Below are 27,711 nucleotides of genomic sequence, written 5' to 3' on the forward strand. Positions count from 1 at the left end.
TAATTTTGAATATATTTTGATGAATATCTTTCTTAACGTAAAATAATATTGATTTCCTGTAAGTAATTTACCAGCGTGCATTTTACATTTTGTGGTGGTCCGAGGAAAATCGGCCGCGAAAACGTCGAGAAAAGAAGTAGGTAAGTGCCACATTTTGGCAAAATCTTGGAAAATCAAGTATTCAGAATATATGTGTAATCTTTCAAGCCAGGTTTGAAACATGCAGGAGGAATATTTATGCGCAAAATATGTCGGGAAACTCAGTCATGTCATTGACACAATGAGAATCCTGATGTGAACACAACACGGCGGAATTCAATGGTGTCATGTAGTAATGTTATCAAGGGGCGCAACACTAAATAAGCGTCCCATAGGATAACGTGTGATTTTGGCCTACTTCGAGCGCCATTCCTGGCGTCCCTGCAATACTTGGCAAAATAAATTTGGTATCAAATTAAAGCTCTGTTTCTGTAGATTCCAAAACTTTTGTCGGCATATATCGATGACCGTGACTTTTTTTTTTTATTTCGCGGTGCAAAAAATATGGCCTAAAAATACTAAATTCACCACTCACATTTCAAAATCGGAAGTTGTCTTCATCCGCCACAGAGAATTGCTTTTGAGATAAAATGTCCGGTTTTTTCTGCATGTTATCATTGAAGACACTTGTCGAATTCATATGAGCTGATATTGAGTGATTTAAAGTGAACATGTCGGTAGATATGGTCGCTACAATATCATACTCACTATGGACTATATTAGCTTAATTTCGTTCTTACATAAAATGCGTAGTGATTTAGTGTTAAGCCTTTATAAGGATTTAAAAGTTTTCAAAATCCACATTTGTCACTTATTAATTAAATTAGAGAAAATTTGTAGCTCAACACCGAAAATTTCATGTCTCTGCGACATTTCGTTCAAGAGATATGTTGTTTTAAAGATCAGTGCCGAAACGCGGAAAATCGAATATTTCGACTTTTCCTCCAATATGCTAGAGTTTGCACAAAACTCACTAAAACTAGTGACAGACAACAATTTAAGCAACGCCTTTGAACCAAGTTTAATTTCTTTTCTAGATTATCTGTCTTGCCATTTTGTTTTGGAAAGCACTTGTTAATGAGTGTGAAGTACAAACACCCCCTGTTTCAGTAGTAACAATTATGGTCTTTTTGTATAGGCCTACTGAATATGCAGCAAAACGGCTTCATGCAGATTAACAATGCCTATTAACTTTAAAACCCATTTTTGAGCCTTTTTGAAGATTTTTGGATACAATTTCTAGACTTTGCAGGCGCCTGCTCGGCCAATAAAGCATTTTTCCCAATTATAATTCATCAGGGTGACTTTTCGTAATTCTTCTTTATCATCATGATTGAAATAGAACACATTTCATGACGCGCATTTCTTATTTTACGCGAAGAATGTAAAAAGAACGCGTTCATAGCGACGGCCGTTACAAGGATTTAAAAGTTTTCAAAATCCACATTTGTCACTTATTAATTAAATTAGAGAAAATTTGTAGCTCAACACCGAAAATTTCATGTCTCTCGACATTTCGCTCAAGAGATATGTTGTTTTAAAGATCAGTGCCGAAACGCGGAAAATCGAATATTTCGACTTTTCCTCCAATATGCGAGAGTTTGCACAAAACTCACTAAAACTAGTGACAGACAACAATTTAAGCACCTCTTTGAACCAAGTTTAATTTCTTTTCTAGATTATCTGTCTTGCCATTTTGTTTTGGAAAGCACTTGTTAATGAGTGTGAAGTACAAACACCCCCCCTGTTTCAGTAGTAACAATTATGATCTTTTTGTATAGGCCTACTGAATATGCAGCAAAACGGCTTCATGCAGATTAACAATGCCTATTAACTTTAAAACCCATTTTTGAGCCTTTTTGAAGATTTTTGGATACAATTTCTAGACTTTGCAGGCGCCTGCTCGGCCAATAAAGCATTTTTCCCAATTATAATTCATCAGGGTGACTTTTCGTAATTCTTCTTTATCATCATGATTGAAATAGAACACATTTCATGACGCGCATTTCTTATTTTACGCGAAGAATGTAAAAAGAACGCGTTCACAATGACGGCCGTTACAAGGGGGGCGCAACACTAAATAAGCGTCCCATAGGATAACATGTGATTTTGGCCTATTTCGAGCGCCATTCCTGGCGCCCCTGCAATACTTGGCAAAATTAATTTGGTATCAAATTAAAGCTCTGTTTCTGTAGATTCCAAAACTTTTGTCGGCATATATCGATGACCGTTGACTTTTTTTTTTTTTTTTCTTTTTTATTTATTTTTCTTATAAATATACTAAATTCACCACTCACATTTCAAAATCGGAAGTTGTCTTCATCCGCCACAGAGAATTGCTTTTGAGATAAAATGTCCGGTTTTTTCTGCATGTTATCATTGAAGACACTTGTCGAATTCATATGAGCTGATATTGAGTGATTTAAAGTGAACATGTCGGTAGATATGGTCGCTACAATATCATACTCACTATGGACTATATTAGCCGAATTTCGTTCTTACATAAAATGCGTAGTGATTTAGTGTTGCGCCCCCTCAATGCGCGATTAATTGCAATATGCGCTCAAACTAGTATGCTGGGCGTGGCGCTATGTCCGCAGATTTGCGTGAGCGCCATGATTGCGTAATGTATTTTATTATTGTAATTCACTTTTGAATGTAATGTCCGACCGTGATGTCGTAAAACTATGGAATGGGAAGAAAAGAGGAGAGAGAGGATGGAGAGAGGAATAAAAGGACTCTAACTAGTCTAAGAATTATGGTAAAACTTCGCCTGATGGTGTGATTTCATAGTTTTATTAAGAAGATAAGCCGGCAGCGAACGTAACATGGTGGCAGCGGAAAAAGTAAATCTACAGGTACGCCATTTCCAAGAAATAGCCTAAGAAAGACTCAAAGAAATCACCAAGAAAACATCAACGAAGTTTTCAAGAAAGAAACTGAAAATCGCCAAAGAAAACATTAACAAAGGTTTCTAAGAACGATACTTGAAAATCGACAAAGAAGGTATCAAAGTCGATAAAGAAGCTTGAAGACTAGTTCAGCTTTGAAGAAGAAACCTTCAGTGAGCTAGCCATAAGAAGAAAGAAGAGGACGCAGAACTGATTAACTGTTGTATTGGAAGCCCGGATTGGAAGAAAGAAGAGAGCGTCACAGTACCAGATAGCTTCGCTACAGAAGAAAGAAGAGAAGAAAACAGATAGCTTCGTTGACTGTATCATCATCAATTCCGCTCAAATACCAGAATTGTGAGATTTGATGCATTTTCATCGTTGGAATATATTGCTGATTTGTGTTCTTCTGGAAAAAGACGGGTGAATCGTGTTTTCATGACAGTGGCAGTGTTGTCTACATGATCTACGCATCGGTGTGGCAGATTGATGTGGGAAATGGATTACGAGAGGCTGTCTTCAGGTTCTAGCCTGCTTGGATTCCTTGCTAAATGACCAGACATTTGGTATGATATTTTGACTGTTGGCCTTTTTACTTGAAGACAATCAAGAGATGTTCATATTTTCACAGATGAAAATGATCAGTAATATGGCGATCCTGACTTTTAGACCACCCGAGCTATATAAGGTACAAATTGCAAATTTATCATATTAAACTTTCGCAACAAGGTTAAACATGTTTTCAACTGTGCAAGCATACCTTTTATTCCATCGAACAAGCTTTATTTTGTTCCAAAATTCACGCTTTTATAGCTATTTTTGACGTAAAAGAGCTGGTAACAAAACCGTGATGCCAGCTCAAGTTTTCGCAGAGCACAAGCGCTTGATGTACGCTCATTTTGACGGTAATTTACGCTAGCGTATCATGCATTTTCAAACGCGTTTGACATCGTTTTACTGCGTGACGCAATTCTGCATTTATTCAAGATGGCGAATTTCTCGAAAAACGTGATGTATTTTACCCCGTAATTTCCCTCATTACTCAAAGCCCTGCCCTCTTTTACAACATTTTAGCTTCTTGGATATCATCGAAAACATAGATTAGTAATATTAGGTAGGTCACTGTATTTCTTAAGAATTTTTAGATGATTTTTACGATGAAAAAATTGATGTTTTAAGCTTCTTTTCAAAAATTGGTTTTAGCTTGTTAAAAAACGGGCAAAAATCGTTTTTAGCTTGTTGGATATTTTTGCTTAATAGTTTAAAGCTTGACTCCTTAGATGAAACTTTTAGTTTAAGCTTGTTAGAATATTAAACCTTGATGAAATAGTTATATTTGAGCCCTATATAGCGCGGGTGGTCTAAAAGTCAGGATCGCCAGTAATATATTATAAAATTTAAATGAAGATTGTGCGATAGTGAAGCAAGTATTATAAATATTGCAAATGTACGTGCACAAATGAAAGGTACGCATAACTAAAAAATGTGTATGCACATATCAAAATTAAATGTTGTATACATCATGCGTAGTAGAAATGTAGGCCTAACCTAAGCTTACATAATGCACGCAATCTTTGTGGCATTCAAAAATGTTTTGTTGTGTAAAAGCATAATTGCTTTAAAAACAAAGATAAACAGCAATGAAACATTATATTGTTTTAATTTAGTATTATCATGCACATGGACAAATGTGTGCATTATTTCACATGCAAAAACTCCAGCCAGAGTACAAAAATGTGTGTAGATTTTTTATTTTATTGTTGTAATAAGCGAAGAGCGTTTGGGATTGCAGCAGTAGTGCGCAAGTCAATCGAGTCGACATTTCTTTAAAAATTGAAATGAAGGATAAAGTAATATAATATGGTCGTCAAAAAAATGTTGTGTTTAAAATAAGATTTTATCACAAAATGTGCGTATTGATCAGGATTTCATGATGAATTTAAATTTCTGGACAAGCGTTTGGTATTGCAGCTATAGTGCGCAATTAGTCAAGCGACATTTCCATATAAACATGGACATGTATAACTAAATTCATTATGTTTTGGAGAGATGGAAACTAGTGTGAGATTATCATTGGAGAAGAAATTTATCACATAAATTTTATTTGTATTTATGGCAAATGTACGTTTGGAGAATATTTTATATAATGAATTAAAACGCATTAAAAACAAATTGCATGAAATTATATTTATGCACACAAAAAGATGTAAATTTAACGCGATTTAAATGTGCATTTTTGAGATGATTGACACAATCATATAGGAGTTCGGGAGTGTCATGTAGTAATGTTATCAATGCGCGATTAATTGCAATATGCGCCAAACTAGTACGCGGCGTGATGCGCTATGTCCGCAGATTTGCGTGGCGCCATGATTGCGAATGTATTTTATTATTGTAATTCACTTTTGAATGTAATGTCCGACCGTGATGTCGTAAAACTATGGAATGGGAAGAAAAGAGGAGAGAGAGGATGGAGAGAGGAATAAAAGGACTCTAACTAGTCTAAGAATTATGGTAAAACTTCGCCTGATGGTGTGATTTCATAGTTTTATAGAAGATAAGCCGGCAGCGAACGTAACAAATGGCCAATGCATACTTCATTAATTACTTGCTTGTGCATTATTAAAGTATTCCATTATCTTTTATCAGGGGTGTGATTTTTCCGGATTTCCGGATTTTTGGGATTTAAAAAAAATATGATAAAATCTCCAATTTTAAAATGAAAATTCCTTAGAACCCTGACTGGATGATTTATACTTTAATTATAGACACACTGTACTGTGCAAAAATGGTGATGCAATTTCTCATGTGTATGTGAATGATATGATACTGGAAGTATCTATTCACAGATAATAAATGTTTTGATACTATAAAGTGAAGTATTTTAACAGTTTCTCATTTTTGCATTTTACCCCATGAAATTGCATCTCCAGTGGTGCTCAAGTGTGTAAAACCCTCTGGCTTTGGGGGGCTTCTCCTCTCAACCCCCACCAGGGCGTTGCCCCTGGACCCCACCAGGGGCCCTTAAGGATGCACACAGGATCACTGAAGTGTTACATGGCCAAAATTGAGTTTTCATCATTAATGTCATCTTCAAACCGTATTTTATCTTGTCATTAAAAGATTTTAAAGAAATCTTAAAATTTGAACCATAAGAAAAGCTATTTTAAAGACCCTTTTACATTAAAATTCACAAAATGCAAAAGCAAATAAATCATTGTTTTCCCATAATATATCGCGTTCTCGAAACGCTGTATGCGGCGTACAGCTAGCAAAGACACGCACGCATGATCAACTGGATGGGCGAGGTGATTGCTGATTGAGGCGCTGGAGTCGCCAATCGCGATAACTACCGTATTTTATCGTATTGATCTCTTCCAAGGTAGGTAAAGCTTGCACCATTGCATTGCGAAACTGCGGGCCGACAGACCACCACCGTCCCCATCCTAGAATCAGTAGGCCTACTCGATAAAAAAAAAAAAAAAAGTGCTGATATAGTGGTATAAATTATAGGTTTTTTATATGAACATAATTTAGTTAATTAATTTATTGTAGCTTTAGGCCTATAATAGGCCTATGACCTTTGTACGTGTTTGATATTCCGTAAAAAGTTAAAAATAAAATATGATAACTAGGCCTACAAACAATTACAATAACAAAAACGGAATATTGAGTAATGCGACACATCAGAATCTTTTCAAAATTTACTTGGGATTCCTGTGGTGTATAGGCCTACATGTAGCTATAACGGGCGTTAAAATCTCATTGGCGCGGACGGGCCGTTGTGGTGCCTCTCAAGCACTAACTAAAAAGAAAAAGCAACGAGTAGTAACAACATATTGTTTGCGGTTCAGAAAAGGACAATGAACATAAAATGCAATATTTGTCAACACCAAAAAAAAAAAAAAAAAAAAAAGGAAAGAAAATAACCAAAAACGATAAATTAAAAACATTGCATTTTTAAAGCAAAATTAAGAAAATTAGGACAAAACAGAAATCACAATTATAATATGTCTCAATTTATTCTTCATTTCATCAAAACTTCCTGATTATCTGCTAAAATAATTGCTTGTCAGTTATTCTATGCTACTTTTAATGTTCTGATGTCCGCAAATTTTAATACAGAGCATGATCTTTTTTTGTACGGAACAGGACAAAATTGTGCTTAAATAATCATGGTTTCGCTTCAAGGCAACACTACCATGCACTGTGCAACTTATTCGCAGTAACCTGTCTGTCTGTCCGCTACCCTGTCGCTCCTCAAACGCTGACGCTGACGCCATGCTGCCCGCTGCCTTGCCGGAAGCTCTGCTGCACCATGGAAACAAGACTGCAGTAAATAAAATGATTACACCATGTGGATAAATAGCTGCCGAATGTGCACGGATACTTTAGTAAAATTGTATATTTTACCTTCTAAATCACCAAAAAATGCCAATCTGCTGCAGTTGGACGCCTTCTCATTTTCTAACTTGACCAAACGTCACAAGTCACCGGATTATATATTTATGGAATAATCTTCAAAATGGACCTAAAATCCGCTGTATTTTTCTAAATCGCGATTTTCGCAAGTTCACTTTTGACCACTTTTAACCATTTTTGGTCCGCCATAGCGTCTAAATGAAGCATCACTGAGGTAAGTTTTAAGTCAAACGCTTAGATATGGCCAAAATCTAGATAGTGTTTTTTCATTTTTTAAATTAGGGCCTAGAACTTTTTTATCACCCATGATTCAAAAATTTGAACACGGGTCATACGCTTTTTACTGATTTTTTGCCTATATTTTAAAAACTAAGCAAAATTTCGAAAAAATAAAAAAACACTTTCTAGATTTATTTGTCTAAATTAATAAAATTCATGTTTTACAGTTTTTGATTTTCAAATAATTTTTTTATGGCGGACCAAAAATTTTTGGTCAAAAAAGCTTTTTGACCCAAAACTGACATTTTAAATGGATTGATGAGCTCATTTCCGCTCAAAAAATGTATACTTTTATATACTTTACATAAATAGTTTTCGAGTTATGAGGTGAATAATAATGGATAATTAGTGATCCTGTGTGCCTCCTTAAGCGGGCCCCTGGACCCCCCGTCGCAACAGGCGAGAGCTCCGCTCGCTCCGCTTCGCAATTTCATTGCTTTGGGGTTTTTTTCAGAAAGCACCAATCACACCCCTGTTTTATCCATAGATATATTTTTATGTATCACATGTTTTGTACTTTGATTCATATGGATTACACCTGTATGTTAGGTATATATCAATATTAAAACATGACCTTTTTTAGGTCATTTGATTTGTCATGCTGATTCTGTCGTCGACGTCGCGTCGGTATGCACGAACGAACTATACGTCGAACAACTGAATACATGCACAACGGACGGACCAATATATTTTTGTAAACATTTTAGGCCTATAACAAAATGTATATTTTCGCACAATTGTACAACTATCGCTTTCTACCCTATGACCTATAAAAGTTACCTGTTATCAAAGTGTCCGCAAAAAACTGGTCATCGCAAGTATCTTTGATGCTGAAAAGTCACGATATTCACGCAGGGACAGGCCGAAAACCTTACCTCGATCGAAAAATCCAGCCCATGCATGTCATAAATAATTCATTATTGTATTGCGTAAATGTCACTGATTGTGTCAACGTATTGTTATTGCACCTGTTACAGCAGAAGTCATGCTGAATTTATACTCGATCGCTGGATCACCATGTGAATTCGCTTATTAAAAAAAAAAAAAACCTCTACGACCAGGTTGTTAAGCATCGAGCACGCTGACTGGCTTAGCAAATATCCAATTATTTTTTTAAACCAATCAGGTTAGACGTACTTTACTGGCGGGTCACATTAATTCATACCGTAAAAGGCCGTCGCCTTCATTGATTGGCTAACAATTGCGATGAATGGTGTTTGCAACCAATCACAAAACGGGTTACAAATAAATAAGGCGCCCATCGGAAATTTTGTGTGACGTCATGCCACGAGGTAGCCGGAGGCTTCGCTTTTCTGCTAGCTTTAAAAGCGAGCGAGTGGTATAAAGTCAGTTTCACAGCTGTGATTTATGGAGCATATCATAAAATCTCTGAGCACATACACAGCGGATTTGACAGATAAAATGACATTTGCAATTCTGAGCAACGGGATTCCATGAAATTGAAGATTATGTGTTATTCTACAGGATCGGTAATAATTAACAGCTGGTCTGCAGTATTTGAAGTGCATATTGAAGTTTGTAAGTTTGTGACATCGTACGTTATGTGCAATAGATATTACAGGAAGCTTAAATTGGCACGCTTTCCTGCAATTTGTCTGTCGCTTACGAAAGTTATTGGGAGTTCAGGGCACGTCACACCGAGTGTGACGTGACCTCGCTGGGCATACGAACGAGCTACCCCTATAACGCTGTACGAAGTTAGAAATAAATTAGCCAGTTAGCATGCTAGGCACCACTCAGCATGCAAAGTGCTATAGCTAAAATAATAGTTTCTCGATCATGAGAGTATTATGTCGCAATTAGTGGAATGACCCCGGGAATGACACGATAGCGCGATCGATTGTGCATGCACAGTAAATGCAGCACTACCCAAAGCGTGTGTGGTAGGCGTTGTACACCACCAACGCAATTGTCATTGCGTACCTATTGAGCTCTCATGATCGAGAAACTATTATTATAGCTATAGACAGCTGCCCTCATTCGTCAACCTTCTGGATTGACGACTGAGAAAACTACATGGAAAAAAAGTGGCGGACTTTTGCAACCAGATTCTGGTTGCACATGAATATTAAGTAGGTTGCAAACTTTCACGGAGACTGCACAGTTGTGTGAGTCCAAGACTGAGTTTGTTGTTTTTAGAACTTCAGAGCGTGATCTTGTCACAACGGTGCAGTACACACTGTGCGGTACACGGGCGCCGTTAGTCAGTCGCGCTATGGCGCATTAACCAAAGTCGCAAGCATGGGTCCGCCACAATTTGAACTGTAAGATAATCAGTCATTACTACGATGCTCGAAGCAAACACAGTACATGGGCAGTGTAGACGGCTAGTGGAATAAGTCTAGCAAAGTGCATAGCATCGGAACTTTGGGTGATCCCCATCATCTTTTTTATAAATCGTATGACGGTATGAGGCAGCATGGCGCTGCTCATTAAATATTCATGAACATGTTACACACTCACGTGGACATGGTCTTATTCGGAAGATTGGAGTGGTTGGAATTGACCTGATGTGGGTTTTTTTAATGGATTTATGAACTTACAGGGGTTAGACAATATACATACACATTCATGTTTTACTTGACATTCAAGATGATCCTGGCAAAAACAATTCAAATCCGTTCCATTTGGAAAATATTGCTGTTTGAAAATAGACTTTTTTCTGGCATCAAACGAGCAAAAATTTTGATGACTGAAGATTCTCAAATTTTATTTATCTGTTATTTTGGTTTTAATTTTTCATTGGACATGGTATATCTGACTTAGCTAAAAGCTTATGGTCATGATGGATTTTACTTCAGAGGATCCTGTTTTTTCAACAGAAACGGACAATATGCATGAGGTGTTTTTTACCAAATTTGACAAAAATTTCACCGATCCTACGCACACAAATCGTCAGTTCTGTGCATGTGATGTCATGCAGTCAGTGCGTGGTGCGGTGCTTGGAAATTTGCATAATTTAGACTTTGTAAGAAGTTTGATTGTGGTATGGTCGCATTGGTCGGGCTTTTTTTTTAGTTTGACAACAAGTTGAAGAAGATGAGACTGATGATTGAAAACAAAGGTCTGTGTATAGTTAGACTGGCCCCCAGTCTCGGTTTGGTTCCATCTCTGGATAATGTAACAATAAATAATTACATAATGCCCTATGAAAAAAATATGAAAAGTCCTGTAACCCCCCCCCCCTTATTTTCTTCAGTGCCAAAAACCCATTCCTCTTCATCCACAAATCGACGCCACTAATTACACCCACCACAGTCAACCATGCAGCAATATAGAAATATAGGCCTACTCAGATTATAAGTGAACGCGAAAGTCCATTGAGCGCTGATTCCGAGACTGGTCCAATCTGTTAGAGATCTCCTTCCAAATATTCGTTCAACGAAGCACGTTGTTTCCGATGTCACTTACGAAAGCCCCGCCCCAGTTTCAATTCAAATATGGTAGCACAAAGCTATGCCGCGGGATGTGACGCAAGATCGGATGGGACACTTGTCAACAACTGAGAGGTATTGAGCTCAAGTGGCACGCGTCTGATAGACCCATGGTACGCTCAATAATAAAAGGCAACCACTCGACTCGGACTTAGGCCTATTGTCCATATTGCGTATATTAGCTTGTGCGGTTTGCAAATGTTTGCACATTATTTAGCTAGGAAGCCTTTTCAAATATCCCCGCTGCCAAGCTGCGTTGATTGGTCGGATACAATATCGTTGTTTTAGTCGCTTACACAAACGTTAATGTAGTGAAAACATGGATGTGGTATATAGAAAGATTGCGTGACTCCTAGGCATATTCGGTATACCGAATTTCGCGGTTTATATCGGTTTGAAATCAATACCGAAACCGATACCGACCGTTTTTTCAAAAACCGAAAAACGAAAAAAAAGGAAAAAAAAAAATCGATTTTTTTTTTTTTAATTTTTTTTTTTTAATTTTTTTTTAAATGTTTTCCCTAACCTTATAACCCTCTAACCCACCCCAACCTTACGACTATCCCTTCTGCCAAACCTTACTATAACTATACAAACCCATCCAAGCCCAACTAACCTAACACCCTTGCCCGAATCGGGAATTAGGGATGAAATTTATTTCACCTAAAAATCGGACCTATATATATTTTTTTTCAAATTTTATTTTGTTTAAATGTTTTTCCTTACCTTATAACCCTCTAACCCACCCCAACCTTACGACTACCCCTTCTACCAAACCTTACTATAACTATACAAACCCACCCAAGCCCAACTAACCTTTAACCTAATCCAAAACCCTTGCCCCCTTATTAGGGGAGAAATTGATTTCACCTTGAAAATCAGACAGGTATTTAATTTTTTATGTTTTAAATGCATGAATGTGTTAATAACGTTTTAATTACTTTATTTTGCCTCATTTCATTGATTTGCTATTTTTATTGCTAAATTATAAAAGAGAAACCTTTAAAAGAATTTTTGAAATTTCAAAAAAAAATCTAAAATTCTGAAAATACAAAAAAATACATTCAAGTGCACAAGTTGTTTTCATCTGGGTAAGAATTTTTATCTTACATGCACCAGTTTCTTTCTTGCAGGTTAGAAATTTGATAAATAGGTCATCATATACAAAATTCATGCATGGGCCTATTTATCAAATTTCTAACCTGCAAGAAAGAAACTGGTGTGTGTAAGATAAAAATTTTACCTAGAAGAAAACAACTTGTGCACTCTAATGTATTTTCTTTGTATTTTCAGAATTTTAGATTTTGTTTGAAATTTCCAAAGTTATGTGAAATGTTTCTCCTTTTATAATTAGCCATAAAAATAGCCATTTTGATGAGATGAGGCTAAACAAGGTAATTGAAATATTATTGACATATATTTATGCATTTAATAACACTAAACATGTCTAGGTCCGATTTTAGGTGAAATCAATTTACCTCTAATTCCCTCTTTGGTGTTGGGGCTAGGGTGTTAGGTTAGTTGGGCTTGGGTGAGTTTGCATAGTAAGGCCTGCGAAAAAGGGTTATAGTTTGTTTAAGGTCAGAAAAACATTAAAACAAAGTAACATTTGAAATTTGAAAAAGAATATTTTTATATGTTTATAGGTCCGATTTTTAGGTGAAATTTAAATTCCCCAATTCCCTTTGGGGTTGTGACATGGGTGTTAGGTTAGTTGGGCTTGGGTGGGTTTGTATATTATGTAGTACGGTTTGGGGGAGGGTTAAGAGTTTGTTTATGGGTAGGAAAAACATTAAAAAACTTGTGAAAAAAATTTATATCGGTTTTACACAGACGGTATATCGGTTTTTACAATACCGATTATGCCTAGTGACTCCAAATCCGTAAAAGTGAACTCCCAGCATTTTGTGGGAACTTGAAGGCAAATTGCTTACAGACTGGGAGGGTCCATGTATTGGGTTGATTTTTAATGCTATGTAATCTACATTACCAGTCGTTCTCCATGGACCCGAGGGAGGGTCTAGTGTATAGTAGGCCTGCTAAGAATACGCGATTTTTTAATTTTTTTTTTGGGATTTGGAGAGTCCCTGGACCTAACATCAAGTGCTACCATCATTTTTAAAAAATAGGAAAAAAAAAATAAAGAAAATAAAAATAATAAAAATTATGGATTTAGAGAATCCCTTGACCTAGAGTGAAGTACTGCAATCATTTGTGGTTGATTTTTAAAAATTGGTTTTGTACACAAGTCTATATCTTAGATAGATTTTGAAGTGAACACAAGTTACAAATTGGTCCCATTTGGATACAAACTTTTTTTTTTTTTTAATGATGGTAGCACTTGATGTTAGGCGCGTGAAAGTCGATTCCGAGTTTATAGTCCCCCGCCCGGCGTCACTTTTTGGAAACCAAAATGCCCGCGTCAAATTTTCAAAAATGCCAAAATAATTCATTATTTTCAAAGTATCAGTGTTTTCACCAGTTTTAGCAATTGGAAACATATATTTTTGGTTGTAAAACATATAAATTCATAACTCTAGGCCCTACCCATAAAAAAAACATGTTTATAAATCACATGTATGAGTTTGGGTTTAAATCAAAACGCATTTTAGGTCAATAATGAAATCTGATGAAAAATGAAAAAGTCACCTCACCAACCTGGGGAAAAAGTGACGATAAACTCGAATTGACTTTCATGGGCCTTAGGTCCAGGGACTCTCCAAATCCATGAAATTTTTTTTTTTTTTTTTTTTTTTTTTTTTTAGATTTTTCAAAATGTCAAAAAACGTAATTGGAGCCAAAATACGCAAATTGCGGCGCAAATAACGCAATTGCGTATTCTTAGCAGCCCTAGTGTATAGCTAGTCCTGCCAGCAAGACTTCAGTCTTTATCATAAACATAATGACATCTACGGACCTGAATCAGTAATCAGATAATGTCATAATGTTAAATAAAGATTACTGAGTTAGAGTTACTGGAACTAGTGTATAGCACACTATATTTTATCAATCGCTTTTTATATTTTGAGGGCTGAACAAAAGCAATTAACAATGCCAATCATGCAATTGAATGATGATTGAAATTGAATATAATGCAAGATGCTCGGTCGGTGTGGTTTGTCGCAACCTTGGAATGGAAATTGCCCAGAGAATTTAAAATCAGGCCTGTTATCGACTGTCGAAAGTATCGACAGTCGGAAAATTCACAGACTTCTGACATGTCGGTACACTCAATGATAGTATCGATACACAAACGACATGACCGATACACAAACGACATGAACGATGTACTGTCTCCCAACATCAAAAGCCACTAGCCGCTGATAGCTTAAACACTTGAAATATAAATAGCACAAGACCAAAACAAACCAGGAGTAGGAAACTACCATTAATGCAATTTTTTGTACGGAAAATTACTAGGCCACACCCCCGGCATAGAGAGTTTAGCCACTCGTGCACTCACCCAGGGGCCAACTTGTGACACCCGACATGATTAAGTTTGTTGACCTTAAGGGCTGGGGTATGAACGTTTGGACAGTATTTATTTTGGGACATTAGAGCACATCAGACATATCGAATTGCATTCTGAATACGAAGAATGTCATTCTGTTATCAAATAATTTTGATTTTTTGAAATTCGTAATTTGATACACATTTTATGGCAAATCATTAAAATTGATATTTTGATATTTAACAGTACTTGAAGTAAACTTTATAAATCTGATGATTTATACTTAAAGTGTATGTAGGTGGGATGAAAAGTCGACGATCAATTGAACATTTTGATCTTTTCAGATTGAAGATATGGATTTTTTCCCAAAACACCAAAAAAATTAGGTCGCTTTTGGGAAAAAATCCATATCTTCAATATGAAAGGTCAAAATTTTCAATTGACCGTCGGCTTTTCCTCCCTGCTACATACACTTTAAGAATATATCATTAGATTTATAATAATTTACTTCGAGGACTGTTATATATCAAAATTTGAAAAATATCAAATTTTTATAATTTGTCATAAAATTTGTATTATATTGTGATTTTAAAAAATGAAAATTATTTGATATCAGAAAGACATGCTTCAGATTCAGAATGCAATTCGATAGGTCTGAGGTGCTCTCATGTCCCACAAAAAATACTGTCGAAACGCAATTAACGCTCATTTTGGATCCCTTAAGTTCACACGGTCAACAAAAATTATACACCAAGACATACCCCCACAACCAGGAGCATAGAATTGTATTCACAAATTACATGACATGCACAAGATATGTCATCACAGTGATGTGAATTTACCGTAATAAATGGACAAACACATTTATGTAAATATCATGTCAGTGACATGGGCACCTTCCAACCAATTACACCTTTGGAATATATTATCATGACATAATGTTCACTATTGTGCAGATCACGTTGGGGTAGAGCAGCAATGCCACACACACGATGATGAATATTAGGTAAGCTTAATTGGAGGTTGGTGCAATGGGCAAGTTAAGATATTTCCCACGCTGTCAGGTTGTTGACTGTCGATACATGTCGATCGTCGGAAGTATTTTCTTCCGACATGGCGATACACAAAATCTCTATCGATAACACCATTATTTAAAATCAGCCTCTAGCCTTGTTAGACCCCGCCCCATATCGAGTATGCTGTAATTTGGGATCAGAATAACAAGGTGAAAGTGGAGAAGATCCAGAGAAGTGCTGTCCGCTTTGTCAAGTCAAATTAAGAACGCATAGGGACAGTGACAACTCTCTCAGAGCTCAGCAGTCAGGTTTAGCGCTCGATTCGGTGATCAGTGACTAGAGGGACACATGTTCCGACATCGGCTGATTTGGTGACATTCAACGTAATATTTTTAAACATAATTTTTGTTCAAACGTCAGAATATGGTATATTATTATGCTTTGAATTTGAATCCAAGCTCTACTTGAACCTTCAAATCTAGACTAAAAACCCAGGAGCCTAATTCCTGGATCCCCCTTCTTCTATAAGTGGCAGTACACTAGTGCACAGTGACATTATCTTATGAAACAAGCCTAAGTCTCCTATCCCTAAAGTTATTTATATCTAGAATTCTATTAATTAAAGGTGTACAAATGTTTGTTTTTTCCAGTTCCACACAATGACGACCAAAAGCTGTATGTGGGCAACCTGCCCAAGGGTTGTACCAGTCAGATGCTGTCAGAAATATTTGAGAAATTTGGCGAAGTTGTCGAGTGTGACGTCATTAGAAATTACGGGTTTGTGGTAAGTACATATTTGTGTGAGACTAGAACTGACAAATGAGAATTCACAACCAACTGTGGACTGGAACCAGGATTTGAAATTAGCGGGGGAATGAGAAGTTTGTGTGAATCAAAGTTGATTCTCACAAACTCGTCTCATCTGCCAAGAATCAAGTGAAAATCCACTGATCATTGTAACATACTGTGTACAGAATTGATATAATTTGGGGAGAATCAATTATGATTCTTGCAAACTAAGTTTAGGAGAATCTTTGCGAGAATTAATTCTCTGTTTTCTCACCGAATGTGAGGCCCTGAAAGCAGACTTACAGTATTAGAAGTCAAGTCATGACTCGTAAATTGAAGGAAAAAATGATGGAGCTCAACTCTACTAAATTTCAGATTTGTCCCCAATGAAATTGTAGAGTGACTTGACATGATTTGACAAGACATGATTTGAATAGACTTAAAAAAATAATTCCAATGACTCCACTCAACTTGAATTTTCATGACTCTGATAGCAAGTCTGCATTATGTAGTCATTGTACATTGTCAGGTCATGTCTGCACCTGGAATGGATACTTAAAGGGAGTCTCTGGCAATCATAACATTATAATAAGTTAGAAAAATAATTATCAAGCACAAATCACATGGTTTTATTTAAAACATACTAATATTGACCATAAAAACAGTCAGCTCTCAACATGCGATGTTCAAAATTCCTGTGCCGAAATTGTCTCAAGTGCAATGATGCAAGGTTATTTGTGCTTAATTGTCACCAGCCTTTATAATATTACTGGGATGTCATTGCACTCAACAATTTCAGCACCCAGGAATTTTGAATATCACGTGTTGAGAGACAAATGGTTTTTTTTTTCATTTTTATGGTCACTATTGAGTTTGTTTTAAATAAAACCATGTGATTCATGCTTGATAATTATTTGTCTTACACATGTACATATAAGGCTTAATGATGTGATTGACGAAGACTTCCTTTGAGAGTCCATGCTAAGGCGAATCAACTCAATAAGGTAGGTCAGTGTCAGCAGTTGTATGTGGGTTGTCTTTGTGTGTTTTTGCGAGTCTTGTTTATATTCCAGTTCTGAAGATTATCACAAAGCTTATGTGTGTGGGTGTCTTTTTAAAAGAGATGTACAAAGTGCATATATCAATAAATATGCAATGTTCAAATGTGCAGGCTTCAAAATAATAGGTACATGTAACGTTGTTTCTTTTCTGTTATTTGTAGCATATGACCAATGAAACTGAAGGCCAGGAAGCAATAACCAATCTTGACGACAGTAACTTCATGGGTTCTAAAATCCTGGTTCAGTTTTCCACCACTGATGTACACAAGGCACCCGGTGTTGGCAGTGCGGGAGAATGCTTTAGATGTGGCAATAGGGGACACTTATCAAGAGAATGCCCAGAAGGAGGGTGAGTAGAAGCAGTAGTGAGTGCTGTTGTATATCAAATATTGGTTCTTTTGATACCTGCAACTCTCTGCAAGCAGAATTGACTTACATCAGGGAGTGAATTACATGTGTTTCTTACCGAAGTGGGGAAAATGTCAAAATTTGAAGAGATAATCTGAGATAAAAATATGAAGTGGAAGAATTTGCTGGTAAAGTACTGAAAAAGTTGTAATTTTTTTGTGTAATTTTTTGCACTTCGCCAATTTCAGACTACTTCACCTGTTTTGAAATTTGCAGATTTTGAGTTTCTATAGAAATATTTTTATTTTCGCAGAAGGTGTGTTGAGCGTGAAAAGAGTGTTCTGTGAAAATTTCCACTTTTACAGCTTGCACATACAGGGTGTATCAAAATGATTGGTACCCATCAGCTTTAGTGTCTAATAAAATGTCTGATTCTTCCCAATTCAATATTAGATCAGCTTGAAACGACTACTATTTATAGGTTTCCTTAATCACAGAAATCTACAAATAAGGTGGATGTTATACTGCATTTGGATGTGGCAGTCTTGGCAATACTCATTGGATATTGAGCAGTACCAAACTACCAATCATTTTGATAGTTCAAAATAATGCACTTACCAAACTTGACGGTGAAATAAGGTATCACTTGTACCTTGCAGGACCGACACACCATGATTCTGAACACTGCAATATTTTGTCTTGTGATTTCTTTGCTGTTTGAAATGAACAGAAGAGGAGATGAAAACCCATGTCTGAAGTTCAATCAGATGATGTTTTGCAGCAAAACATTAGCCCCGAGATATTTTCCACTTAATGAGATATTCCTGTGACTGTGAGTACACCCTAGAAAGTTAACATTTGAAACTAATAATGCAATTTAATAAAAATAAATTCATGTTTTGCTCTCATAGGACCAAACCAAGGAGGCGAGGCGGCCGCGGAGGCAGAGGTGGTGGTGGAGGTGGAGGCGGGTACAGAGGGGGTAGGGATCGAGGACGAGCAGCTATGATTCATACGATTCAGATTATTATGATTACCTCCTCCCAGGAGATTTGGACCTCCCCAGGTTACGACTATGACAGAAGGTAAGCTCTAGGAAATAGAATCACACACACATGAGTAAGGACATGCATTAGCATAACAGGTGGAGGTAGCTTGTGGCGGTGGGTTCGAATCCAGATAGTGCCAATGTGTTGTGCACTTGGGCAAGGCACTTCGCCAAGTGTGTCTCACCCCAACCCTGTGTTATGGGGAGCTGTCAGGGGATAATTGCAATCTAATTGCTGATAGGAGCTGAACTTCGGTTGCACCCTTGTTGAAGCAAAGTTCTTCAAGTGTATCTCAGCAAATCGACAATAATTTGCATCTTTAAGCTTGAGCGTTGCAACGTGATGCGTACAGCCGTACACCGCACTCGCACAATTTTGGCACAACATGTTTCACACAGAATGCAAACAACAACACGCATAGAATAAAAGTTTGCAGGGGGCTTGGCTACATTATCCCGGGGTACAATATTTGCCCTCAATGAGTGACATGCAACATGGCAGTGTACTATAATGGTTCCACCTCATTGACTTTTTGTAAGAATGCTCGAGTTACAAAATGTGTCAAGATTGTCAAAACATGTTTTAAAGGAACAGCTCCACTATTTTGCTTCTGATATCTTACCAACAAGCATTAATATTGTCATCAGAAATTTGATAAATATATAAAAATATCCCTCTTTTGTGAAATAAAACTGATTTTTTTCACATCATATCTATTATCTTTTGCACAAAAATGTATGATTAACTTCAATGTCTTTTTTCTTCTTCAGGCCGCCCATGCCCAGGGACTATCCATACCCTCCTCCTTACAGAAGTCGCAGCCGCAGTCCACCAGGAAGGCGCCCTCCAGCAGACATGTACATGCGCAGAGGCAGGTCACCACCAAGGTAGGGATTGTGATCTTGCAATGATAAGTATATTGTAATTATGGAGGATGTACATGTATAATGTATTCTTCCAATTCTTAGTATTGGTACCATATAATTGTCTCAAATATCTAAAATGGCCAGAAACAAGTACCATCCGAAACTGCTTTGCCATATATTTGCTACATCTTTGTCCATCAAGAACCTTTCATCAGACTTGTGACATATTGATTGTGTGACATATTGTCAGGTGACAGATAAATAACATTTTGTTTCGTAAAACGTAAACGTCAGATTCTCGTGTTATTATCCATCAGTAATCTCCGCAAAATAACTGTAGCAGACACTATTTCCAGGATAAACGCATCTGCAGAATCACGGTTGTGTAACATAATGCTACGTCTGAACAAACAGAGGCGCGTGGGGTTGAGACACCATGTAGTAGTAGGGGTGTGGAGGTTTTACTACATCCCGTGCAGCGCGTAATTGCACAGGCACGGGAAGTAGTCAAAATATCAGACTTTCGACGCTGGCGCTATTAACCAATAAGATGTCCTAATAAATATTTATGAGTTATAGTAATCTCATCTTCCCAAGTCTCCTACTTACTTGTACTTGTCATAATATGTGGAGATATAATATGCATGCGAATGGTTGAGCCATACCTAGTCAACCCTCCTACCAAACTTTACAGCAGTATGACTTGTACCATATCGTATGAATAGCCTAACCATGTATACAGTTCTGTAAACTACAGTCCATTTGGTCTCTTAAGAGAGAGTGACGTTAGCACTTTGTGTAGATGTACCGCCTTTGAGCACACATTTAAATTGAGTTGATGTTGGCGATCTACACGTACTGGACCACATGTTGACGTCATTCTCTCAGTGAAGCCAAATGGCCAATAGAGGCCGTCAGCGTGACGTCATATGCCGCCATCTTGTGGGTACACGCTGCGATGGTCGTTCAATCTCCATGCGTGAACAGCAAAACACTGTGTCGATGCGTGATAACAGCTGTGTGGCAAGCTGCGCCTTACGCGTAGTATCCGACGCATGAACACGCGTATAATTTGTACCCACAAGATGGCGAAAGGCTGACGGCCTCTATAAGTTTATAGTAGCTTCTAATCTGCTAATTCTTCAGGGTTGATTATGTGAGATCACAACACTGTTTCTTCTTTTTGTTTTTTCACAGAGATTATCGTGACTACTACGACAGGCCACCCATGCCCAGGGATTACTACGACATGCCTCCCCCTAGACGGTACTACACACACTAAATGTTTATTCTACATAACCAGTATTATTGCACTAAAAAAAACGTAGAAATAAGATCTTTTGTACATAATGGTGAACAGTAGCCTGCTTTGATAAACCTACTCTAAGACGATGAAGGTCTCAAAAATTTCTTGACTACAAATTCAAGATGATAACGGTTTGGTGCAAGAAAGGCTTATCTGCAATAGCTGCTGTATAGACAATTCGACCATTTGTGCATTCTGTATTGTACACATATGAGACATGGCAGCTATTGCTGATAAGCATTTCTTGCGCTACACCCAAAATGATTGATTAGAGGGAACAATTGGATATGGATTCTCTGGGTGGAGATTAGATTGGAGTCCCAAGGTGCTCTGGGTTCTTCTATGCACAGTTAAACCACCTGCAATTTGAAGGACTACTTGGGGATAACAAAAATTGTCAATTTTTGCATGCGTTCTCTGGCTTTTCCAAAACAGGACTTTTGTGTCATTTGTGTCTTTGTATTTTGTAAACCCAATTTTTATCTCTTGTGCAGCCTTTGGAATCCCCCAGTAACATAAGCGTGGTGTAGATATCCCTTGCTCTTAATCTATGACATATTGAAGCTGACATCTCCCAAATTGGGCTATTCTGTTTGAAATCCATACACCCCCTATGGAAGACATGACCTAAAGCTTTCACACAGGGAGTATGAATTTCAAATGGGTTTACCATTTGAAATCTACACTCCATGTGTGGGAAATTGAGATCATATCTTCCATAGGGGGTGTATGTATTTAGACTGGAATACCCCAATGTAGCAGCTGATTAATTTGACTGGTATTTTTGGACCAAACCTTATGTTGTATGACCATACTGGTTGAATATTTAGATTTGCTTGTCAGACACAGCATGATTCATTTGAAAGATAGCTTAATTTGTGGGTTTTTTTCACTATGTGAGAAATATTAGTGGTTTACTTATAGCAGGTTACATGGTTTACTTACTGCAGATTACATGTACTTTAACTCGTAGGTGTGTGAGATTTTTGTGATAGTTTGTTATATGCTGTTTAAATCAAGTGTACAGATAAAGTATTATTCAGATTTCCTTTTACAAAGTAAGCGTACTGCTAGCCGTCCAGCGCGTATTATTTTGCACATGGTCCAATGCACACGCTTGACGTCGCGCACGTATGCGCGATGGTTAATTTGTAAAAGGAAATCTGAATATTACTTTACTAGTCATTTGTTTGTTTTTTTACATTTTAACAAGTTTTTGTTATGTAGAGAAGTTTCCTTACGATTGATATGACTTTTAACATAATAAATATTTAACAAGGGGATGTAATTCTGTCGTTAATTACGTGCCCCGAACACATTTTTTGGCAAAATGAAAGGTTAGAAGCAAAATTTTGTTTTTGAAATGATACAAAGTTTCTTGATATTGTGATAGATAGAGCTAAACTCTCAGTCTCCAGTTGTAACAAGTGTACATGTATGCAGGGTTTTTATTCCATCAAATTCATTTTACTGCATGGATTCTATTTTGTCGGTTTTAAATCTGGGACATTTGATGATGATAATTTTGCTTTTACCTTCATCGAGTCAGTGACGTCAGTACGGAAATCAGTGGTTGCAGCATTCAAACGTGCGCATTGAGTCGGCACTGGTTTTAAGACGCATGTTTAAAGGCAGTGTGTAGATACAATGACCTGCTGACGTCACCAACTCGAGGAAGGCAAATATAGTAATTGTGATTTGATAGACATGTATGAATATATCGTAAGTACAAAACAATCAAATGTCCTAGGATTTTTGACTCCCACTGTTCTGGTGTAAATCGCATTGCACTTTTAACGATAGATTTTAAAGTTTCCACAGGTTTTAATCTAACCAATCACGGGAAGGTATTAAACGAGCCGCGTGGGGACGGACAAACCCAGTAACGGTGACGCTATCGGTGATCATGCAAGATGTAGCACTTTTCATAAACAGTATCGGCATGTACTTGGGACTGTGTATTATTAAGAACTGATGCATCAGTGAACTTTGTGGTAACAATATGAGATATTATACATGGTGTATATCATTATGGCATACCTCGTAAAATTTGTTGCACATGTTGTAGATAAACATTTCACAGAAATATTTTCGGAAAGATGTGCGCTTCCGGTGATCAAATCGGCAGATAGATGGATATGATCAAGTGAGCTAGTAAATTTGTATAGAACTTAAATAGTTAAGGAGCCAACTTCATGTGGGGTATTATTAGTGCTGTTGTCAACAACACACATTTCATGGTTTCAAGTGAAGCTGGATATATATCACACATATTCGATGACAATCCCATTAAATATCACATTTGTATTTTATTTGCTTCAGAACAAGAACAATTAAGAATTAAAATGTTTATCTTTCAAACGTTGCTGATTATGAATTAAATGTTTATTCTTTAAAACGTTGGTAGTTTTCCACATATAATTTCCATCGTTCATGATAGTTGCAGAATTCAGCATACATTATGTCAAAAATTGTTGACATTGAGACCCAGCGTTTATTTTTCGGTGACACATCAACAATGAAAACGCCAGTAACGACAACAGCACTATTAAGATACATATATGTATGTTTTCAGTTGTAGACCGACTTGTAGTGCATTGTAATTGCTTCAAATTAATTATTCATAGTCAGTACTGAACTCCGTGAACTGTATTACATTTAAAGAAGCTTTTAAAATACTGAGCACAAGTTGAGATGTTAAGAAAGATTTATACTCTAGATACTATCAAGAAAACGGAATACAAATGCTGTTGTAATTAGAAATGATAACTTCTGTGTTTTAGCTAGATCAATGGTAACATTTGTTATTGTCGTGCATATATTACCTATAAACGCGATTTGCTACTTAATTTATGTAAGAATCGGTCCTTGTGATTAAACGGCTAAATAATAATGTAAGATTCGGTCATTGTGATTAAACAGCTTTGAATATTAAGTTAATATCAGCATCGATATGTCTTACTTTGTCAATTGTATATTTCAAACTGATATCAAGTGCTTCATGACAAGTTGCTGATCATTGCAACTCCGGAAAAGACGTTATTTATGATTCTGTTGATTGAGAGTGTGTGTGTGATGTGAGTCTGGAGCATGCAGCATATTATAAATTGTTGAATCTACCATTGGTCAGATAAATTGTTACGGATTCAACCATCGGTGAGCTACACGGAACATGTGCTACATCAGATGTACTAGTAGGCTGTATTAACATCTACAGCGTTGATATGTCTGTATTTGTCGAGTGTACATTTCAAACTGATACCAAGTGCTTCATGACAAGTTGCTGATCATTGCAACTCCGGAAAAGACGTCATTTGTGATTCTGTTGATTGAGAGTGTGTGTGATGTGAGAGTCTGGAGCATGCAGCATATTATACATTGTTGAATCAACCATTGTTAGATATATTGTTACGGATTCAACCATCGGCGAGCTACACGCTGCTACTGTAGGCTGTATTAACATCTATGAACAAACATAGCCAACTCCAGTCCAACTTCAAGATGTCCATACTATCGCTGCGGTGGATCCTCAGTAATGGGCTTCTCACTTGCGGAAATGGCTGGACCATTCCGGTAGTGGATTCGCGCCATCGGACAGCCTACGTTAACTCGATGAAACGTAAACCTTACTAACGGAAGCACCTTTTCGGCAGTGGATGACTTATTCGTGTGGTAACGTTCACTTATTTGGCACAGGTATCGGTTTTAACTATTTCATATCGCGTGGAATTTGTTTAGCTCGGTTCCAAACAAATGTAATGTGGTTTCTTTTGTTCCATATCGTCGTTGGACAGGACCTCTTATGTGCTTTTGGCCCCTGAACATGTTTAAAACATAACTGCCAATGGGTTACATAGGAGGTTTTGCTTTAAACATGTTCAGGGCCAATGACACATTTTTCCTGCCCAACGACAATATTGTTTCGGTTTTAGTTCGGCTGCCAACTTAGAATATGATGTTGATATGCATAAACTTCTTGTACGCTTTAATTTTGATTTTATGTTAAAACAGAATCCAGCTGTTTTAAATATCTGAAGGCTTAGATTAATATCCTCAACAAAAATAAAAATAAATGCATACTACATATACTGGATCTGTACAAAATATTCCATGTTTTTACGCTTCGGTTTCCGCATGGATTTTCGGATATTTGCAAGAGACAGGTCATACAGATTATCTTTGCTCTAGGGAATGTCTACGCTATTTGTTAAGATCTTTAATGCATTAGCGCCAGTCTCTTTAAAGATGTTATAAATTTTGCATTATTTAGAAGTTTGTTTAATATAATAATCTTTAATGCTTTTTATATTAAGTTCTCAGTAATTTATAATGTGTGTGTGTTTTTTTGCAAATTGAAATGAGTTTTCATACCGGTATTTATTTCAGTATTGTTGCTTTATGTTACAGAGATGCGCCAGTGTCATACCCGCTTCCATCGGCGTACAGAGACCGTCCTAGTTACAACGACAGAGGCTACCAAGACGGAGCAAGTTACAGACCCAGGGGCGGAGTTAAAGCACCGCCTCAAAGGCCCGCATATCCCAAAGCACAACCGTTCACAAAGAGAGGTGCTTTCACCAATGGCAGCTCTTCAAATAACACTTTAAACGGACAGTTGAATGGTGCATTTACGGAAGATGTATGCTGATGCTTTGCTTGAAAATCAGGATGCATTTGCTGCATACAGTGACTAGTATTATTAACTGGATTATTTAATGCGAAAACAAGTCCTTTGTGCTGTAGTGATTTGATCCGGCCCACCGTATGCAAAAACTATGTTTGTTGTGTTAAAATCAGCATTTTTTTCTTCGCCTACAACTTTTGTCTACTGTGGATTTCAAAGAGCAGGGAAAGGAGCTGTACTTAACAGGCATATCCATTGTGATTTGAAGCATAACTTATAGCATAAACTTAGAAGTTTGGTCACAACTTTTGTACGCCCACGGTCACATCCATCACTAGGATCACGCCCATGCTCATCCGTCAGGACAGAATTCCGTAACCTCAATATCCTTGTACACTTATAGAATGACCTTTCAATGCATTGGGTACAAAAACTCATACCCTGCAACTGGAGGTCAACCATTGAACTATGAGTGTTGAATGAGAGTTACGTAATTATGCCCCTAAACATGATGCTGTTTTGGTTGATAATCTGTGTTGCACTGATGTGCTACTATGTTTGCTATCTGTGATACACTAACTGAATTTTTGCCAGATTTTTAAAATGATTACGAACATGGTGAATCGGTCAAGCACAAAGCAATTTGTATCATTTATGGGTGCCAGCTGACAATGTCTAGTCTACATGAAGCGTATTCTTAGAATTTTTGTCTAACCATTGAAGTATTTTATATTGCAGCTGTTATGGTTATTAGATAACAATTTCAATTTGATGTCGATTTGAAGCCAGTGATGCCAACACAATACATCACACTGCATTGTCCAATATTGTGGAAAGGCCAGTTGCACTTAGACATTTTGCTTATCCAGGATACAAACGTCCTATACTTTGCGTAGGGAGGAGACCATTGTCAAGGACTCATTTCTAACAAGTTGTAGCCAGCCCAGCAAACACAGAAATGTTTTTTAAAACATTGTTTGGTTTTTGTTAAAACATTTTTAATTGTCGGGTTTATATAATTATATAAATATTTTTCTCTTTGAAAAAACACTACAACAACAACAAAATGTTGTCAAAATGTTATTGAAAAATATTTTGTCAGCACCTTACTAACATTATGTTGGAATGTTTTTGTAGCAATATTTCAAAAAAAATGTACATGTGAATGTTATTAAAATGTTTTATACCTTTTATATAACCTGACATGTAAAATGTTTTGTGTTTGCTGGGAAATGGCAGCAGGTGTATGCCAGTAGTCCGTCGATCGGAGTATGCCTGACTGCATTCGGCAGTACATTAACGCTAATGATTGCCAATCAGTTTTACATGATCTGCTGTGTACACAAAATGGAAAAGAACAAATGACTGCAGTGGTTCTGCTGTTACCACACTATCATGGCCAGTATTCTTAATTTACTTTGTGGATTTATATCCAGTAAACGGTCAGATAACTTGCCTTGGGAGTCTTCTACTTTACATGTATAGTGCCAGGATAAATACTTTACTGTTTTTTTATATAAATTATGTGAAGTTCTAAAGTCTGTATGTTTTAAGAAACCAGTGAAGTGCTGTATCAGTACTTACTACTTATGAAACCATAGGCTTATGTGTGCAATTTGTTGCATGCTTAACATGCAAAAGTGCAAAAAAACATGCAGGACAAACAAAGTTGGTGCAGCAATTTTCTTTCATTTCCCGCCTTCCTGACAATTACATGGTGATGACCTGATAGCATCCCTATCCTCAATTGTTGTCACAATCAAAGCAGGTTATCATGGCCACTGACGAACCTACGCTTTCTCATTGCTAATTTGACATGTTAGGCTGGGTTCATTTCTTTGAGCTAAGTATGTAGCTTGGGTCAACCAATTTGTTAACAAATGGTAGTATTTTTAGCTGAGTCATTCTCCCTCTCTGGTAATGCTACTCCAGTTGGGGAGAATGGAGGTTAAAGGCGAGAAATAGCATAAAATGCAGTTTGGCCATCCTGTGGTAATACTAATATAAATTCTATGGTTTATTTTGTCATTTTGTAAAGTACTCAGTCTGTCTGGAATTGTACGTTCATATTTGAAGTGCAAGTAGCTTACGTCTACATTTTGTGCCATAAATGGG

The 27,711-nt window shown here is 37.0% G+C and overlaps 1 protein-coding gene across 1 annotated transcript; it reads left to right on the forward strand.

Annotated features, from left to right (window-relative positions):
• The first annotated feature begins 62 nt into the window (after nucleotides 1–62).
• Nucleotides 63–27,711, forward strand: LOC140162325 (uncharacterized). The gene is made up of 7 exons (XM_072185577.1): nucleotides 63–140; nucleotides 16,204–16,337; nucleotides 17,565–17,752; nucleotides 18,663–18,836; nucleotides 19,571–19,687; nucleotides 20,864–20,932; nucleotides 25,380–27,711. The coding sequence occupies exons 2-7, from the start codon at nucleotides 16,266–16,268 to the stop codon at nucleotides 25,618–25,620; spliced, it is 861 nt and encodes a 286-aa protein (XP_072041678.1). The 5' UTR covers nucleotides 63–140; nucleotides 16,204–16,265; the 3' UTR covers nucleotides 25,621–27,711.

The sequence above is a fragment of the Amphiura filiformis genome, chromosome 1, assembly GCF_039555335.1.
Source record: "Amphiura filiformis chromosome 1, Afil_fr2py, whole genome shotgun sequence".
NCBI classification, from domain to species: Eukaryota; Metazoa; Echinodermata; class Ophiuroidea; order Amphilepidida; family Amphiuridae; genus Amphiura; species Amphiura filiformis.